General features: G+C 41.1%; 1 protein-coding gene across 1 annotated transcript in view; it reads right to left on the bottom strand.

Moving 5' to 3' along the window:
- The window catches only part of wtip (WT1 interacting protein), a 31805-nt gene that overhangs the window by 8082 nt on the left and 2749 nt on the right, over positions 1 to 20974 (bottom strand). Inside the window, exons 2-3 of the mRNA XM_061814704.1 lie at positions 15766 to 15867; positions 1214 to 1281 (exon numbers count right to left, since the gene is read on the bottom strand). Coding sequence (XP_061670688.1) covers positions 1214 to 1281; positions 15766 to 15867 — 170 coding nt within the window. The remainder of the gene's footprint in view (positions 1 to 1213; positions 1282 to 15765; positions 15868 to 20974) is intronic.

The raw sequence follows: 20974 nt of genomic DNA, 5'->3' as shown, positions 1-20974 counted from the left end.
ATCAGGTGCTGCGTCTGTGTTTTAAATAGACTCTCGCTTTAAGGTTTATTACGGTGCGACTTTGTACAATTTCAACATTCCGGCTTGCTGATATTAGCAGGCTCACCACTTCAGCTGGCTGGAATCCAAAATGTTGCCACATGGTCTCTGTGGCTTTTAGCTTTGGAACTAATTCCATTTACGTCGTTCAATTTTTTATAATTGTACAGCTACATGCTAGTCAGACATTGGAAAACAACTTCGAATGCGCTGGCAGCACTCTCTGTGTGACTGCTTATTGAGGCATACATATTTCAAACGTAAAAGCACACAAGTGTGTGAGTAGTTAGACCATGGCCAATCAGAGGGGGGTCCCGGCCTTCCCAGTTTCTGATTTGTTTAGAGACCACGATGGGGATATTATCTGTCTGCTTTTTCTGAGATTGGGATTCACTCAAATGGCTGGGAACATGATGTTTCTGGGTTTTTCTTTTTCACCGAAAGGCGCACTGATGCCATTTTTTGTCTTATGCACAACGATGAGAAATTAGGGCGTACTTGTGACCAAAGTGGTTGCACTCTAGAGCCCTGTTATAGGGTTGATAACTCAATGAACTTCTTTCTTTTTTCGATCTGGAGGGGGCGTATGTAGCCCACCCCTGGGAAAAAAATCTTCACAACTTTCGTAAAATATGTAAGCTAATTGCAAATGTGTGCGCATCTCCACACTCTGGATGGACCATCTGTCCTCCCCCTCCTCAAATCGTAAGCTATTTAACCTCCTTAAGGGAAGGGAATTTGAGGAAAATCTGCTTGAATTGAGGATGTGTTCCCAAACTATAATTGTAGTGTCAATTATCTGTTTGTGGCAGGGTAAAGAGTGTTTTGCGTGGGGGGGCACCTTCATCAATTTCCCCCCTTCATACCATTTTGTGTAAGACTGGGAGAAGACTGTAAGGGAATGCCAGAAAGTCCCCTTCACAAAATATACTGTATATAAAGCCTCTTTCACACGTCCCATCAAAGTTGTTTTTTTTTTTGCGTTTGTCCCTGCCTTGCATAAAAGGTATAAACACAGAGTGGGGGGTTGAAGTAGATGTGTGAACTTCCCAGCTTCCGAATTTACAAATGTCTTTTATGTGTGTAATGGCTCCAAAGGGATTCCCCCCTTCAATGTAGGTGCAGTTTACACAGAACAGAGACACCAAAAGATGACATTGTACAAGGGACTTACCAAAAAGTCCTCTTCACAGTAGACCTTTCCATTGACATTGTAGAAGGCTTTTCCGCGTAATCGCCTCCCTAGAAAAAAAAAGTCATCATCAAACATGCATTCATAAACAAGGCACACGAGACCCCAGATAGCCTAAATACATTAACGCTGGGTGTGTGTACGTGTGTTTTCCTTTTTCTTTGGCTTTCAGTGATGAGACACAGCATTGTACTCTTTCAAACAGAGATCATGCAAATGTTGTGCAGCTTTGCCATAAGACATTATGGGGTGAGGATCGAGGATGCACGGTATAGAAGGAAGCTAGCTAAAGCTAAAAGATTACCTGAAGATAGATACAGTGGCATGAAAAAGTAGTGGCACCCAGCTCACGTTCTAAGATTTTTGCATACTTTTCCTACTTTTAAAGTTCAAGATCACCAGTCAAATGTAAATAATTCAACTTGAAATTCTCTTTTTAAATTGTGATTTCATGTATGAAGGAAAAAATATCCAAAGTTGCCTGGACCCTTGTGAAAAAGTACCTGAAAAAAAATCCTTGTTAAATCATAAATGAATTGTGGATGATCATAACTATTGGTTAATTTTCAAAGATGACACCAGAGCCTGATTATCTCCAGAATTGTTCAATCAAGAAATCACTTAAACAGAACCATCCATGTATCCATTTTCTTAGCCGCTTATCCTCACAAGGGTCACGGGGAGTGCTGGAGCTTATCGGAGCTGTCATCGGGCAGGGGCCACCGTACACCCTAAACTTGTTGCCAGCCAATTGCAGGGCACTTGGGAGACAGACAGACAGCCGCACTCACAATCACACCTAGGGGCAATTTAGAGTGTCCAGTTAATGTTGGATGTTTTTGGGATGTGGGAGGAAATCGGAGTGCCCAGAGAAAATTCATGCAGACACTTGGAGAACATGCAAACCCCACACACGTGGGGATGGGATTTGAACCCCGGTCCTCAGAACTGGGAGTCCAACGCTCTAAGGAGTTGCTCCACCGTGCTGCACTGCTACAAAATGAAACTATCCAAGCAAATTAAAGAACAGTAACTAAATAAAATAATTGAAACTGACTGTATCAGTCTGGAAAGGGTTTGAAAGCCATTTCTAAAGCATTGGGATTCCAGAGAACCTTCGGGAGAACCTCAAATGGTGGAATTACAGTAGAGTGGTGAACCTTCCCAGGAGTGGATGGCCTACAAAGATTACTCTAAGAGACCAGGAATGACACATCCAGGTGGCCAGGAAGGGACTCAGGACAACCTCTAAAGAACTGCAGGCCTCCCTTGCCTCAGTTAAGGTCAGTGTTCATGACACAACAATAAAGAAAAACTCTGCAAAAGTGGCATCGTTCCACAGCTAAAATCGCTGCTTACCAAAAGCAACATAAAGTCTTACTTTTGCAAAAAAAGGAAAAAAAAATCTGAATTGAAGATTTTGGGGAGAATATTATATAGATTGAGATAAAAGTTGAGCTTTTTGGAAGGTACTGTAGTCATATCTCTGTTGGGCTAGTTATACTGTGTAATACATGACTTGTGCACTCACTGTAGCAGTCTTCCCACTCTGTGATATTTCCATATCTGTTATTGACCAATACTGGGAACTCATGTGCCTGAGTAGCATCTGCAACAATTACAAAATCGATATTATCCCACAAGTCACTTTAAACTCCATCAATCTCTTAATGTCTCTGCACCTTTTACACAATGGTCATTGTTCAATTAATAATTTCAAGCTGCTTTAATTAAAAGACTCTGCATCTTTTTGCACAATTGCCCCCCCCCAAAAAAAAATAATTAATATCACTGTTATTTTATTGCTCATTGACTCTGTGTTTTATGTCACAAAAGTATTCCATGCCAATGAACTGTTTGTTGTCGTACTTAAAGCCCGGGTGTCATCCCTAGAAATATTCTAAAATAGATATTGTAATGAAAAATACATATAACTATTGACTTTAATGTCTATACGAAGAAAAAAAAGTGAGCGGAGAGCGCATCATCCATGCACAAAGTTGCGCAATTGAGTGTCCCTCGATATCCAAGTGGTGGCCATATTAGTCGCGTCCTCTGTCCTTGACGTCATCGTCACTTCCGCCGTTGAAAACGCGCTGTGCCTGCTACTATGGAAGCCGAACAACAGAGATATTCGCATTTTTTCCGACACCCTTTCTGAACCGAAGCTCATTTCGAAAAGGACAACACCACACAACCGAGTGAAGTTACTGGGGCAATATTACACTGTTATTTTGAGGCATATTCAGATGATATTTGATCATGGCCAAACTGATTCCCGTCTGATCCACTCCCGCGGCGGAGATGAGCCATCGTGCCTCATCGCAGCCGGCCGGTGTGGCTTATGAAGAGCCGCCCCCGTCGCAAAGCCCGACGCGCAGCCTTCGCGGAAGATGTGACCGCCGAACGCGGCACCTCAGCCGGTGTGGCTGAGTTTCGGCATCTGTGGTGGCATATAAGGAGGAGGTGGAGCCTAGCTATGTTGCTTTTAGCGGTATGTTCAAAGTCGCCGCAGTACTCGATGAACACTATCGAGACATTGTTGGCTGAGCGACGCGCGAACCACACATTTCATATGCGGATCTTTTGTTACGTTATGAGAGAGACTTATTAGATGGTCCGCCCCAAACTATTTTTTTTTAGTAGCTGTATGCGCACATCAACAGATTTCATACGGGGATCTTTTGTTACGTTACGAGAGAGACCGATTACGTGGTCCGCCCCAAACTATTTTTTTTTTGAGCTGTATACACACCCACCTGTTATTTTTGAACCCACGAAGCTCTCGTCCTCTGCACCCGTGCAATCCATTTTTTACAAAGAACAGGGTCTCTTTCAAACTTATGAAGGGTAATTCCATTCTCCCGAGTGTTCAAGCAATGTCCAGCAATGCAATGAGCCGGCATTTTGGCTAACACGAAGGAACAACGAGCTACCTTCCCGGAGGTAAAACTAATGGAAACAAAAGAGTCCACTAGGGGGCCCCTCTGTCCTGTACGTCACTTCCTGCTTCTTCTCAAAAACAAATCCCTCAAGAGGATTGTCATGGGGGGAGTTACAAAAAGCTGTATACATCAAAATCATGTTTTGTGGTGAAAAAACACATGGGATCATATTGGCTGTGGGTTTTTCATTAATAATATACCAAAGATCATCCGTTTGACGACACTTGGCCTTTAAGCGGCTCCAACTACCGGAGACAAATCCCTGGTGTGTTTTTTTACATACTTGGCAAATAAAGATGATTATGATTTTTAATGAATAACTTGTGTTTTTACTACTTACAAGTCGTAAAAAGAATACTAATAAAAAGTCAATACAGAGAGACAACTGAAATGGTGAAAAAGACACTATAAAAATAGCTCAACTAAACAGTTGTGCCATTGCATGTTTTCAGCACTTACCTTGAAACATATTTCTGATAATGTGATGTAAAATGATGAAACAAATGTCTGAAATCACTCCACAGGGTTTTAAACAACTTCAGGTTCCACTATGAGGTTAAGCTCTATCTCCCCGTTAATTCATAATGCTTGAATACAATCTAAAGGGGAAACCGCAACAAGCTGCTCGTGCACACTTCACCCCTCCCATATCTTTCAGGGCTCACTCCCCTTTTTAAAATTCATTTTACGCTACACCACGTCTCTGCGGCAGCATGATGACTTCACTCGAGCCTGGGGGTGGGGGGGTCATGGGCATTGAAGACCGTAAATCTGCAGTGTTAGTCAGGATTTAATTGTTGTCCCAACCCACCATCAGTTTAGTGGGTAAAAAGGTCCTCTTATTTAACAGTGAAATTTATGCAATCGCTATATTTCAAACGTCACGACGACACCGGGAGACGGTCATACGCTAACACCCACATAAATGGGCCCAGCAGCCCAGGAATGCTATGGACACAATAGGTGAGACTTTTAAGATGAGGCAGACTAAGGCGCAATTAGCATTTCTAGCCAGCTCAGAGGGAGGAAGCCACCCTCGCATCCTCAAAAGGCCTAACCTTGCAGGAAGAGTGAGATTATAGAGAAGTGTGTGTGTGTGTGTGTGTGTATTTGGTGGGGAGGGGGTGCGAGGTGTTGCAAGATTTCTGGGAGTCTGGGAGGTGGACACAAAAGGGCCCCGGCGTTGTTGTGGCCCGACTGAGCAAACGGGGACATTCCATCTGCCTGAGGTCACTAGCTGGTCCCATTCAGCGACCCCCCCACCCCTCCCTACCGCCCCCCCCTCCGGCCTATTGTCAGCAGACATACCAGGCAGAGGCGCAAAGTACCAGCTGCTTTTTCTGCAATCCAGCAGTCTTTGAAAATCAAAGTATAAAATAAAATGGAACCGCAATAGCAGGAGCGTACAAAGTGAGGCCTACAGACCATTTGCGGCAAGCAGTAAGGAGGCAATTCTCCAATAAAATCCTTATTTGGGCTCAAGTATCCTGACAAATGGGTGACGCTAGATGGCTGAGCTTTTTTGCCCATGTCCTCTAATGTAGGTGTAGCGTGGCATCAAAGAATTCCAGAAAAAAAAATTTAAATATCAGCCTCCCACTCCAGTGTGAGCGATCCACATGAAATTAGTAAGACATGTTTATCATGGCAGGATGACAAAACATTCTGAAACGCCCCTCATCCGAAATTGGAGGGGAAGTGGGCCATTTTGAGGGCCCATTATTTGTCAAACTCCAACTAGGAAAATTCTCCCAAATGAGACCCAATCATAGATGGTATCCTAGACAAATGGGCGACATTAAATTGCCAAGCTTTTTTCCCTACATTAACTAATGCATAGTATGAGTATGGGATCAAAGTTTAAAGATTCACCATGAGTGTTGAAGGCCAGTTTATTGCTGCCTACAGCTTTAAAAGACATTTAAATCAGCATAATTTATAGCTTCCTCACTGAGCAGTGACCTTATCGTCCTGGAGGGGTATGTGTGTCCGGATGATCCTACGGGCTAAGTTGTATGGGGCTTTACGCCCCTGGTAGCGTAACATACATACTTACAAATATACATGGATCAAATTTTCCCTTGCTAGGACGTGGTACTTATTTCAGTCGCTGTATAGTTTAGGCTTGCCTCATCATAATGCTTTGGCTCTGTCACCAATCCTTTTGAGAGGGGGTGACCTCTCTTACGCTTTGGTGTTTCCCATGGTGTGGAGTCCATGGCAGCTATGGGCAAACTCAATGCCCCCTGCCCTGGCTCAGTGCCTGTATGTTGGATTTCACCCCGGTGGACGAGATTGTAGAATGCCCATGCCTTCGTGTGGCAGGATGTTTCCCGCCCGACCTCTTGTTTGTGCTCATGTAACAAACAACTCACAGGTCTCACAGTCCAGCAGCTTGAAGGGGGGCCTTAATTGACATTTGAAACAGACTCTAGTTGCCAAGGTAAATGCTTATTTAGATATACATGTCTTTTTCAAAAAGATGAGAGGAACCAGAAATTATACATCCATCTGAAATTATAAGAGTGATGTTAAAAAGTACAGGATCTGATTTAAAACACTGACAAAAGCCAAAATTCTGTGTCAAAGTGGATTTTTTCCAAACGTTTATTCTTTCTAATTTGACAGAGATTATCGGGGCCTCTTTAATGACTTAATGACTATACCTACTGTAAGTGCCAAATGTTTAATATTAAAGTTAAATTTTTGAGTCTGTTTTATTTTTTTTGTCAAAGATATTTTATGTATTCTGTGCACTGCAACTGCCTGGCCAATTAAGGGTGTGTTCTGCCTTTCAGCAGAAGTCACGTGGGATAGGCTTCAGTGCCCCATGACCCAATGTCAGTGTTCAATATGATTTAGAATTAAAAGTTCATTGTTCTTTAAAGGATGTACTTGGCTTACTCTGCTCTAACATCACTATTGTCAAATATTGTGGTACTTTTTGGGAAAATATTCATTCATTCATCTTCACCTTTTGACGTAGCTGCTTCTTTACCACAACGGACTGATACAAAGTCCACATCACTGCAGATACTGCACCGATCCGCTTGTCGATCTCCCGCATCATTCTTCCCTCATGAGTAAACAACACCCAGAGATACTTGAACTCCTCCACTTGGGGCAGGATCTCATCCCGGAGATGGCACGTCAAACTTTTTCAAATGAGGACCACGGTCGCAGATTTGGAGGTGCTGATTCTCATCCCAGCTGCTTCACACTAGGCTGCGAACCGCTCCAGTGAGAGTTGAAGGTGAGATGAAGCCAACAGAACTACATCTGCAAAAAGCAGAGCTGCATTACTGAGGCCACCAAACTTGACCCCATCTATGCCTCGGCTGCGCCTAGAACTTCTGTCCATAAGAACAGATTCAGTGACAAAGGGCAGCCTTGGCGGAGTTTAACTCTCACTGGAAAAGAGTCCGACTTGCTGTAGGCAATGCGGACCAAACTCTGGACACCGATCGTACAGGGACAGAACAGCTAATTTTCTTCTTTTTCTTTCGGCTTGTCCCGTTAGGGGTCGCCACAGCGTGTCATCATTTTCCATCGAAGCCTATCGCGTGCATCCTCCTCTCTAACACCAACTCTCCATCCATCAACCTTTTCTTTGGTCTTCCTCTCGCTCTTTTGCTGGTAGTTCCATCCTCAGCACCCTTCTACCAGTATACTCACTCTCCCGCCTCTGAATCGGCTAACTTGGCTCAGTCGACCACACAAATTGGATGACACAAAAATTTCTGCCTCGAGACAATTAATAATATTAATAAATCTGCCTGGAACTAATTTGCATCCCCAGAAAACATTTGGGCACTACCCATGTTTACTGTATGGACTTTTGTTGCAGACAAATGCACTGTTGGACCAGTGAGAAATACTTCCAAAAATGGCATAAGTGATTTTTTATCAACTATTAGATGTGCAATGTAAATAGAACATAATACATGAGTGACTTAATTAGTAGGAAGCATTTTTTTTTTAAATCTAAAATGTTAAAAGAGTTAGTCCGCTAATGGTAATCGCGAATAATAACAGTTTAGCAAAAGCTATTTTGTTGTCTCAAATTTTACACGGTGTATACACTCAGTACCAACATATTCAGAACATACAGAAGTACAGTCCTTAGAAATAAGAATAAAATGTATGTTGGTCGTTGAAAAAAAATGGAAAGGAGGGGCAGCGATTAATTGAGTATTCGCCGATATATTTATAATATAATCAATTATAAAAAAAAATTAGGTAGTGACAGCCGCAGTAATTGTCATAGGAATGAGGGACAGCTGTAGTTACCATATCCAAGAAAGTTTTTACAATCAAGGAAAATGTACAAGGTCGACTCTCACAGACTTGGTGATTTTAATGACGGTAATTAATGTATTAGTAAAATTTTAATTTATAGGTCCAAGATGTTATAATCTAAAGTTGTGCAGTAGTACTTTATATTGGTTTCCTTTGCAATCTGTACTCAACCTGAGTGATGTTGGTAAGGAACTCTTATAGTGTTCTGACCACTAACTATCACCACGCCCTTCAGGGACAGATGGGGAAAATGTCAACCAAACAGCAACATTCCTGCGCTGTCTTATCAGACGTGTCAATCAAAGGATAAACTGAGTAATTTAGGAGGGGGGAAAAAGACAAGAGTGTCTCCACATGAACTTGCAGTGACATGCACAGTTGTTTTTTTTACAGGACTTTGAAGTCCCAAAATGGTTTGATAGTTTTAATTGTGGGACAACGTGTCAGCATTCACAAACCTTATCTATTCCCGCAGCTAGAAAAGTACTGTATGTTCTTGCAACCTCATACAAAAGAGTCTCATTTGACCAAGAAAGTTATCACATCCTGTTTAACATCTCAACTTCTAATTACATAATGGGCATAAGCACAGCAGGAATAAAGGCTCAAGGGACAGAATGTTTCCTTCTTTCCCAGCTTCCTGTTTTTTGCCGTCGCCTGGCAGGTACGACTGTTGGGCTTGCACCTACTGTACTTTTTAGAGGCTCCTTTGATTGTAATTAGGAATGAGTCATCTATTGCGAGATTCCCAGCTTGCTCATACAGGCCAGGCAAAGACGTTCCATGGAAATTATTGTAACAATACAACGTGTGTGAAGTTGAACATTTACTTGGTCAGAGGATGGAAGGCCAAAAATAAACCATGAACAAGACCTTGGCTCTCAACAACACTTGGCTGGCTCACTTATTGTTAATCGCAAATTCTTGGTGTTATAAAATATTAGCAACCACTACCAGCGCGTTAAATCGACATGAATCCACCAGACATGACAATACGCAGAAAAATCAATCAAGGACACATTCCTTGAAATGAACAGGTAGTTAGCTAATTTGTTTTGAATGGGATGCTTTTAAAGTATTCTACAGGGATATTAGCCGAACTCCTCATCCAAGAAAAAACATCTAATTTGAACCTGTAGGACAAAAAATTTGAAATCAGGAAGAGGGCAAACACTTGTGTGCATGTTATATCATAAAATAATGGGTTTATTTACTGTCCATTTTCTTTCGCTTATGATCACGAGGGTCACGAGAGTGCTGGAGCTAATCCTAGCCGTCTGATTTTAGCATCCGAAACAGGTCGTGGGCAACAATCTCACATATTCAATATGTTCAATATTTACAATGAAAAGGCTTTCTGTGTATGGGAGAGAGCAGACCTCGCTCACGTCATGATGCAGTAAATTGCTAATTGGAACATAACATAGCCAATCAAGAAGCACTCAGACTCAATAAAAGGAAACAACTGTAAATTAAAATATTCATGTCAAACAAAATCTATATAAATAAAAAGTGGGTTCTCTAGACGGCATGAAGCATTTCCCAAACCAAGTAATTTTGGGGGGACAAGGCCAAAGGCTCCCGGCTCTTGCAACCTTGGGTATCTTTTGGGAAACGTCAGCTGAAAGCCAGAAGTGTTTCTTCTCCAGTTTTCTGAAATCACGTGTGATCACGTTAAATTTAAACTTCCTCGTTTGCACAGAATCTGTGTGGTGTTCTGTGTTGATATTATCAGAGCGCATAACACATGATTTTTTTATGTGTGGGGTCTGTCAAGGATTAAAAAAAATCTTTTAAGATTTAAAAAGTCTTTATGTGCGCACTAGGCTAAAGTCAGACGAATGTAGCGATTAAACTATTGGACTGTTTCCATTCACGTTTTTACAATTCATCATCACTCATACTATACATTGACCAGGCCCATTCGTCCATTTTAAAAATCAAATGAGGCCTGTGAGCAAAAACGTTTGTCCACCCATGACCAAAGATGTGGGTGGGACCAGCAGGTGACTTTTATTTCCTTTGTTTAACCAGATAAGGAAATTGAGAACAGTTCCTCATTGACAATACCGACCTGGGGTCAATTTAGAGTTCAGTGTCTTGCTCAAGGAAACTTCGAGAGTAGAGAGTAGGTAGGAATGGGTATTCAAATTCGGACGACCCCCTCCCCTCTCCGAATTGAGCCATAGCCCTCATTGCAAAAGTTGCAATCGGTAGCTGTACAAGTGATATCCACAACGACTGACCTAGCTTGCATATCGCAGTGATTGTAGTCAATTTTGGTGGTCTCTGAAAGATTTTAAGATTTTGGGGTGTGTATGAGTGAACGGATTGTGTTGATAATGTTGGTTCAGCTATGAAACCACATGGACATACGTGCGTGAATCTTTTCAGAAGCATTTAAGAAAGCTAAATGTACCCACAGAAATTTAATGGTTTTTGCTCCACAGCTCATCTCATGTGACCAAAATGCATATGAACAACGTGTGCTTGCTCAATCGTACAACTTCTATTTAGCTTGGGATGAATTTAAACTCCTCTTTTTTTCATGTGAGGGCACATGCCACATCTTGGTATGCCCCCTGATCGTCAGATGAGGTCCTCTGGCGAATGCTGACTCCAGTGGAGGAGGGTAGTTTTTTGTTTTGTTTTTTGCATTCTTGGCCATTTCATGAAAAAAGGGTGCAACCATGGGAGTGAGCCAAGGGGAGGGCTCAATTATGCATGGTTAAACAAAGCTTAAGGCTAGCAGTAAGCAGTGTGTGGACAACAACAAAAATGAAAAGCCCAAAAAGCTAAAATAGTCATACGGATGCAGCTCATGATTGATCACTGGAGGGTGTTATGACAAGACTGCTGCTCAAAAGAAAACATTCCCATTCAACTCAAGGTCAAATGATACATCAGAGTCATTTATTTGAGCCATAAACCATTCATGGAGAGATAGGATGGCCTGCCAAGCTTCCAACAACCACCGTGGGAGACGTGATTTCCCCACGATAGACGCGAGCATAATTCTCGCATTGGATGCGACTTTGTTCAAAAATCCCACAATCCCAGCAACCGGACACTGTTCCCCACACAATAAACAAAAAGTATGTGGGTTTGGTTTCGTGTAAATTTAGAGGGCTGCGCTTCCAAAGGTGGATCGGTATCCATGTGGAACTTATGTATGAATGGGAGTAACCTGGCTAAAAGGCTTTCTCCCAACATCGTCCCCTTGTTTCGCCGGGAAACAGGAAGGGTGGAGTGGGGGTGGCGGAGTCGGGTGACAGGAACCTCTAAACCACACGCACGCTCACACGCATGTACACACTATACTCACTGTACTTCTCTTGAACTAAATTGGAGATTGAATTAGAGCCTCAAAGACAAGTAACGTCAGTGGAATTTTGGAAACTGGAAGAATTTTCCAACAAGCCAGCCGGGGTTTGGGGGGGGTTGCAGTGATAAGGAATTTTACGAGGCAGAACACAAAAGGTAGCATTTTTCAAGTTGTTTAGGAAAAAAATAAGGTGCTAGAAATCTTATGACTCAATTTAATTTTAATGAACCAGAGGTCTCAGAATCGGAAAGTTTGGAATCAGACCATACATTTGTAGGAAAAGGCGCCTCTCGAGTAGTGCTGTCAAAAAACTCTGCTAAATTGACTCCCAAAAATTGGTTAAAACAAAAAAAAATCTATCTCAAGGCAATTAAAAATCTTAATAAAAGCGCATTTGTGATGCCTGGAATTAATTTGCGTTGCCAGGAACAATTTGGCCACTGTACATGTTTACCGCACGGACATTATTGCAGAACAACGCTGGGCAGGGCCAGTTAAAAATATTGCCAAAAATAACAAAGGAGCATCTGTAAATGATTTGTAAGCCACTAATTGATGTCTAACTTGAGTGAGTTGAGTAGTTAGCGTCTTCGTTTTTTTTTTTTACATAAAATTGTAATATCTGGCTTGCTCATGCTAATTGTGAATGCCAACCACATACAAATTTAGTAAAAAATTACTTTCTTGTTCCAAATTATATATAGAATAAAATATATTAGTACTAAAACAAAACGGAAAAAAAAAGGAAATCATTTATTTATTTTTGGTGTGGGCTTTAGAATTACTTGAGTAGCCCACAAATATCCACAGGATAATTTATTCTAATATATATATATATATATATATATATTTGATAGTCACAGCACTACTCTAAAGTCCAGACATGCAAACACCAAAAGGTTGGAAAAAGTTGACCAAAAAAAAAAAGAGAAACATTAAAGGGAAGGGGGATCCCTGGGCTCCCACAGAGGATGTTTTGGCTTTTAAAATAAATTAAGCAATCTGGGAGACTCTGAGGAATAGAAAAATGCAAAATAAACAATTTTAGTACTTATGCTGAAGTACAAATTTAAGATTAAAATCAAATTAGTCTCATTTCTTTGCTTTTTGGTTTTGGGCTTTATCTTGAGCCAGGCACATCTCTACCTGCACCTGATGCCTGCTTAAAGCTTTGTCAAATGAATTGCATACTCTTCTTTGAGTGCTCTCATTCTGGACAAGAATTGACTACAATCATTGTCTGTTTCACTTGATTTTTCATTATTACCAACTTCAAAGGCCAATCCCAAATGCATTCTCCAGGAAAATATTAATAACATTTTTCTGTTTTTTTTTTTGGCATTTGTAGACTTGAAGTTAGTTCATTCTGTTTTGTGACACTAACACCACTCCGTCGCTTAATAGATTGAATTTTAACATCCCTAATCAGATAAATGTAGACATGTTTCCTAATACCTACAAGATGTACAGTACTACCTGATGGATGGATGGATAGATAGATAGATAGATAGATAGATAGATAGATAGATAGATAGATAGATAGATAGATAGAGATAGATAGATAGATAGATAGATAGATAGATAGATAGATAGATAGATAGATAGATAGATAGATAGATAGATAGATAGATAGATAGATAGATAGATAGATAGACACCGTGAAAGTTGCTCAAGGACTGAATAAATAGTGAGTAATTATATTTTTAACTACTTCATGAAAGTCAATAAAAAAATAATAATCACCATATAAATTGAAAATTCTGCAAATTCTGATGTCGCTGCGTGTGGGCGTGTGTGTATGCACAGTCAACACTACAATTTACTGCAAGATGTTTTCTCAAGTTATTGGTGAGCTGAAATATTCACGTTTGGACATACAGTGCCAGACAAATACTACAATACGTGAAAGCTGTTGTTTTTGTTCATCTAAATGTAAACATGACGAGTTGCGCGCCGTTGCCTTCATGGTAATGACAGCCTTTCGCAACATGGCTACCACGTATCTAGCTTTAATAAATATGCCCAGGAAGCCCAATAGAAGATGTTGTTTGTGGTCATGTGATTTTCTTGTGTCGTTTGATTGTTGAGCAAACAAAGTGTAAATCGTAGGCTCGTTCACAAAATAGTTGATAAGCAATAAAGGATAAATAAAAGTTGCGAATGAAATTTAGATCATTATAATGCAGTAAAAATACTGTTACTTCTTAACAGCTGGCGTGGCAGAAGTGGTTTTTTTTTCTGGTCTCAACTCCTGTGACCACCTCAAACAAAGCAGGCTGAGCGCACAGGCGGAACCTCAGTCCAATGCGCCAGCATTTTAGTCCGCTAGTGAGTAGTAATATTCAGAGAAAGTCACGAGGTGGCTATGGCTTAAGAGGGCAGGGTTTACAACGAGGATGCGAATTGGGGCCTGATCAACCCCAGCTGGGTCACTTGGGCGAGGATGTTTGATGTTGCGACACGTGAAACACGAGGGCCGCCGGGCCCCACGGTATTTCGGCACACTGCCACGGAGGCGATCCCGGTACTTAGGGCAGGGATTGCCGGCGGCGCAATGCACCCACAGCGGGCCACGAGGCCTGCTGTGCCCCCGAGCTCAGTGCAGTTTGCTGAAGTTCATTGGCCATGGTGGAAAAGTGATCGTGTTAGGGCATCCTCCTCCACTTTCTCAACACTTGCGTCTACTTGTTCCTCTTCAACGAAAAAAAGAGTCTCACTGCGAGCATTGAACAATTATGTACTCTAGGCAAACTGAACACATTCTGTACTGTACAAGACATGGAGGAGATTGAATGACCTTCAGCAAACTGCACTGAACTCCGTTGTGCTCGTTGGGCAGCAGGGTTTGGGGGCCGCCGGTGGGCCACACGTCGTTTCAGCCCATCCGCACGAAGCATCATGGCTTCAGTTCTCAAACATAAGTGAAGGTGGTATGTTTGTTTATTAGAATATTCTCGCCCAGAAGAAAAAAACAGGAGTGCCAACAACACCCCATAGCTATGTTTTTTACTCACAAAAAGACACATGCACCAAGGATGCTACCGAAGAATTGGCCAGAGGAACTGCAAAATATGCCCAAATTGATATTAATAATTTCTTTCATAGATTGATCATTTAAATTAAATGTATTATTTATAAAAAACTATGTTTTTTTATTTTATAGGAAAATGCTTATTATGTTCCCAGTCCTGAATAAAGCGGAAGAAAATAAATGGAGGGACATATATATTTTGTTTCTCAAATAAATGTTTTGGCCTCAAACAGGTTTTGAGCTTTGGTTTCATTCTAGAATACAGTAGTGTACTTTTTAATCAACAAAGCTTTGAACTTTAAGAGTGTTTAAATGAGAGAAATGTGAGAAAATGTTAATGCCTGTCTGAGAAAAGTTTATAAAGTGAGTAGTTAGGGGTTTGACACCCTTAAAAGATATATAAGAATTGAAAAAACATGCACTGTAATGAAAAGAAAAACAGTGTAAATGGGTAAAAATGTGTAAACAAAAAAATCAAAACGCGCACCCGAAATGATTAAAAAAAATCCAATCAATGAAAAAAAATATTTAAAAATCACACAGATTTCACTTAACGCAGGTATTTTTTTGGAACGTAACTCTCGCATTAAACGAGGGAACACTGTGTGTGTGCGTGCGAGTGTGTGTATATATATATATATATATATATATATATATATATATATATATACACACACACACACACACACACACATACACACACAATTATATTAATAGGTTCTGCTACGTGTCAAATAATGATTCCGCTCTTCTTGACAATGAAGTGATTCCACACACACTGGTATTTTAAAATATGCATTAGGAGAAGTGCATTGAAGCATGAGCCATCAGTCACTATGGCAACCGCAGATGTGGATGTGTTCGATCCACACTCTCGCAGTCTAGCAGCAGGTCAATTTCCACAGTATCATTCTTCTAAATTTCCCCCACTCACCACAGGAGCAGCAGGTGAAGCAATTGGTGTGATAAAGATTCCCCATGGCCTGGCAGGCTTGGCTGGCTCCGTACACGCCTTTCCCGCATTTAATGCAAATGCCTGTAGAAAAAAAGGACGGAAGTTGGGTTGATGTTACTACAAGTATGCATGCATGAACACATTGAAAATGAACATCAGTTCTGTATGCTTCCTCCGCTACATCGCCTTTCGTAATTTGTGGGGTTTTGTGGAACACTGCCTCCATCCGTCACGGAAATCCCCGCTATTTTGTGGAAAATTTCGGTTCACAGTAATCATTTTTTAACGATTCTTATAGTATCACGTGAATGTGTTTGTGTGTGTGTGTGTGTGTGTGTGTGTGTGTGTGTGTGTGTGTGTGTGTGTGTGTGTGTGTGTGTGTGTGTGTGTGTGTGTGTGTGTGTGTGTGTGTGTGTGTGTGCATGTATGTCATCATCCAACTGTGGGGAAGGAAGGGGTAGGTTTTTGTATTCATCCTACTATTTTGTCTGTTTTTATCTGTGTGAAGCCCTTTGGATTGCATTCCTTGTGGATGAGAAGTGCTAAACAAAGAAAACTGGATGGCTGGTTGGGGAGACGGACAAATAGAGAGATGGATGGATGGATGGATGGATGGATGGATGGACAGGTAGGTTTCTGACTGTTGTTGTACTCCAACTACTGGAGAAAAATTGCTTGTGTGTTTTTGACACAAGGTTGGCAATATAAAGATGATTCTTTTTATATTGTAGAAAACCACCTGACTCCCAATTAATTGAAATCTTCAATATTGCATTGGGGGAAACCAATGGGGGAATAATCTTTATAATGTATGTTTAAACAAGCTATGTAAAAACGACATAAATTAACATCCTTGTTGGATGGACACAGATCCACTTTGTTCACATTAGATCTAAAAAGCAATTTCTCATTCACACAGTAGTCACTCATTTTGCTTTGCTGATTACTTCCTCCCTTGTAGAGTAAACCTTCCGTGTTTACGAATGTTTCCTGTTTTTATATATACAATTTTTAACAAAGTACCTCAGACATGGCACTTTTAATGACGTTCCAAATTACATTATATACTCACAAAAACAGATATTTGGCTTTCAGGTGAAATTTCAGAAAGAACCTAAAAAAAAAAACCTTGCCAGGTGAGCATAATTTGACTTTGTCTAAACTTTTACATGCAGATATCCAACTATTTAATGTTGCGATACTTTTTGCACAACATCCACAACAATGGGAGGCGGAACATGTTGACAGAGGCCATAAAAGAAGTCTGTCTCACTATTATGCAAATATGCTACTTAATTATTACTTAAATACCTTACAAATAAATAATAGTAAACATAATAAGGGAAGAAATATTGTTTAGTAAGCCGGCACGGTGAACAACTGGTTCCCAGATCTGTCTCACAGTTCTGAGGACCTGGATCCAAAAATCCGGAATCACCGGTGTGGTCTCGGCATGTTCTCCCAATGCCTGTGTGGGTGTTCTCTGGGTACTCAGATTTGAGTAAAGAAAATGTATGGATGGAACAATGGATTGATGGTTCCTAACAGGAGGGAGCTGAATGACAGGTGTTTGTTCCATGAATGGACCAATAAAGGTATTGGTTAAATAAGAATCAGTATTCATACAGTTTCTTTGGATCGGGGTTGAAATCCCAGCCCCGCCTGTGTGGAGTTTGCATGTTCTCCCCGATACATGCACGAAATTTCTCCGGGGACGCCGGTTTCCTCCCACATCTTCAAAGCATGCGTTGTAGGTTCATTGAAGACTAAATTTCCCATATGTGTGAATGTGAGTGTAAATGTTTGTTTGTTTTGATGAGTCCTTTGATTGACCGGCAACCAATTCAAGGTGTACCCTTCCTCTCTCCCAGAGTTAGCTGGAATAGGCTCTCGCACACCCGCAACCCTCGTGGGGATAAGTGGTACAGATAAAGGATGGATGGATGGATGGATGGATGAATAATTACTGGACCTGTTATGTGTGAATTAATGACCCACAGGCTGCAAAGGCCAGACATAGTGGTTAGTGTTTCACAAGACAGAAAGAATGTTTGAGTCTCATGAAGAAAAAAAAAAGAAACAGGATGCTAAATCCCCAGCGTGCCCGTTTCGCAAGGCGCCCATGTGGCAAGCGGAGGATGTTAAGCATTCAACCCCGGGAGGGTTAAAAATAAACTGCATTCCTGCACCTTTGAACTCAAGTACAGAACAGATCCATGTTACATGGCGATATTGTTCAATGAATACCTCTCTGACAATGTTAATAAAAAGTTGAGTTGTATTATATTTGATCAAGTGTCTAGTCAGAGAAGGTGATTAGACTGGACCAATCTTCCCTAACTCCCTAGGCTGTTGTCTGGACTGCCATCCTTGCTGCTTGTGTGCCACTCATAGTGCCCCACTCCCCACTGGTTAGTTAATGAAGCCTTTTCGGGGGGGGCTTCAATTGCAGGTTTGTGTTGCACCATCTATTGATTTACTGTTACAGTACTTTATCACATAAACAAAACGACTACTACTTCAACAGCCCCCTCGACTCCACCAAAAACAAAGGCCAGGGAATTTATCCACAGTCGCTAACGAAAGAGATCTGTTCCTGTGAGGCCTGTTAATGGAACCTACCTAAAACTATCAGGGCAGGGGTGTGCAAACATTTTCTTCCAAGGGCCACATACAGAAAAATCAACTTTTACACCTTTAATTCATTTAACACACAAAAGAGTCTATCAGTGTAGGTAAAGCAATGCAAACCTATAATACATTTGTATAGAGTGTATTAAAAAAAAAGCTAGATAACTAAGCGAAAAGGCAATGTTTTTTCAGGAGTTTGAGGTGGTCCTGTCCTGTATCCCACTAGATTAGATCCACTCCTACAGTTAGTAACAGCAGAATCACAGCCCCACTCACAGAAACAACATTAGTGCATTCAGTACGAAGCGGACTTGTGCATCACATCTTACCAAATGATTATCTGTTGAAAATACGGAAGTGAGAAATGGGGGAAAAACTTTTTACTCTTCTGCCTTGTCACCAAGTCTATAAAGTACTGTAGTACAATGCAAACAAACAACACAGCCCGTGTCAAATGTTTATTGTAGTTAATGCCGTGGGCAGCACCCCGCTCAAAAAAAAAAAGATTGCCAACAGCAAATACCCCACTAGTCGTCTGATTTAGGATTTTTCTAAAAGCTAATGTTTTTGTTCACATCAAAAACTATTAAGGGTCTCAAGAATCCAACACAATGTGAAAGACTGTTGGCTAAAAATAACCTAACAAAGATCCCTGCCAAACAATTTAGGTTTTATACTTACTCTACATACATATTTGTAAAACACAATAATTTAGTCTTTCACGAACCGAACAAATATTTTCACGTATCTTCAAGTTTTCAATTAACCTAATGTACACATAGACTGTTTTCGACCACGTGACTACATCCGGGGCACCTGGCCGTGTTGGATGGGTTCACTATAATGATGCGCACTCCACTCTGTCGCTTTTGCATAAAGACCGGAGTTACACAAATGTTTATACGACTGTTAAAAGTGACGCATGATGGGTAAAAAGACTTTGGAAAGTTATTGGTGCTCATTAGACGTTCTTTCAAGAAACCGTTACGACAAGAAGTGTGCTTTGATCGACGATATTGACCCATATGCCTTGGAGAAGCACAAATGGAGCACACAACTGTTGGCGTCGGTAACCTATCCAGACATCGTCCACTATCTCCTCTTCTCGACAAGCGCTTGTACCGTGGACCAAGTGAAGATTTACAAAGGTCTTGAGGCCTAAAACCAATTCATCAATGGCTGGGTTCGTCATGCGGCGGTATCCATTGTAAGCACACTGCTAAGGTTAGTGTACTGCACAATGCAATTTAAATATGTACTGCGTGATTATAGTCAGCGTTGTGTTAAATTATGTTGATTATTATTTTCATTTTTGTTACGAAGAGGGAGAGAGAGAAAGGTTCGACCGGGATGAGTCTCAAGTGGAGCCCGCACTTTTTTCTCCACTTCCACGACTACATTTTTAACTCAACTCATGAAACAGCTAGCGGTGCAGTAACTCGTTTTTGCAAACTTGTTATAATAAAACATAAAATACAGATTTTGGAGACATGCATTGCATTCACACACAAGTACTGTGCTTTGCTACTAGATCGCCTCTGCTGGTACGAGACAGCCACAGTTATCGCCGTTTGGTTGCTTGGTTTTCTCGCACTGGTTCTTGATCACAGCTGGCAGTTGAAAGAAAGACGCTTTACAACGCCCGTTTGAGCAACCGATAACATAGCAGTGCGCCTCCATTTATACAACTTTCTGAAATGATTCCTGCTTAGTTACGTGTGTTCACGTGAATTCACCAAACCAAGATGGCGCCCGCGTTCTAAATCGGGTGTGTGACATCAGTTGAAAATAGTCAATTTCCTTAAACAGTGTCCCTACACCTGTCACAATGACAATTTTGTAAGACAATATATTTTCCCAAAAATCACAATAAATGATAACATTGTTTTTTTAATGGCTCAGAAACACCTTGTAAAATTATGCATTTTGTAACTGTACACTACCGTCCTCAACAATTCACTATATTGACAACGGGGATTTTGAAATGAACACTCAGTGCTTGCAGCCTAATGTTATTGCAGTTTATGCATTAGCTGTATTTGCTTCCATTAAGTTGCGCTTTGTAGTAGTACCCTGGTAGTGGAGAATTTCTGGGGTAACACTTTTTGTTTTAATTATCACATATTCTTATTTAAAGATTTAATTTGCACTGAAAAGAAACGTTTTGTTTGTTGAAAATAAGTGCAATAAAAATGAGTGGGAGGGTGGATGACTGACTGGTTGGCACGTTTCCCCTCACAGTTCTGAGGACCCATGTTCATATCCCGGTCCCGCCTGCGTGGAGTTTCAATGTTCTCCCATGGTTTTTGCCCTGTACTCCAGTTTCCTCCCATATCCCAAAACCATGTTAGTTTGATTGAAGACTAAATTGCCCTTTGCTGTGAATAGAAGTGTGAATGATTGTTCGTTTGTATGTGGCCTGCGATTAGCTGGCGACCAGTTCAGGGTCTACCCCGCCTCCTGCCCAATGATAGTTGGGATAGGCTCCAGCACTCCCGCGACCCTTGTGAGGATACACAGTACAGAAAATGGATGGATGGATGGATGGATGGATGGA

Source organism: Syngnathoides biaculeatus, chromosome 3 (assembly GCF_019802595.1).
Source record: "Syngnathoides biaculeatus isolate LvHL_M chromosome 3, ASM1980259v1, whole genome shotgun sequence".
Lineage (NCBI taxonomy): Eukaryota > Metazoa > Chordata > Actinopteri > Syngnathiformes > Syngnathidae > Syngnathoides > Syngnathoides biaculeatus.
The sequence above is the reverse complement of the archived record's forward strand: the minus strand, read 5'-3'. Positions and strand labels throughout refer to the sequence as shown.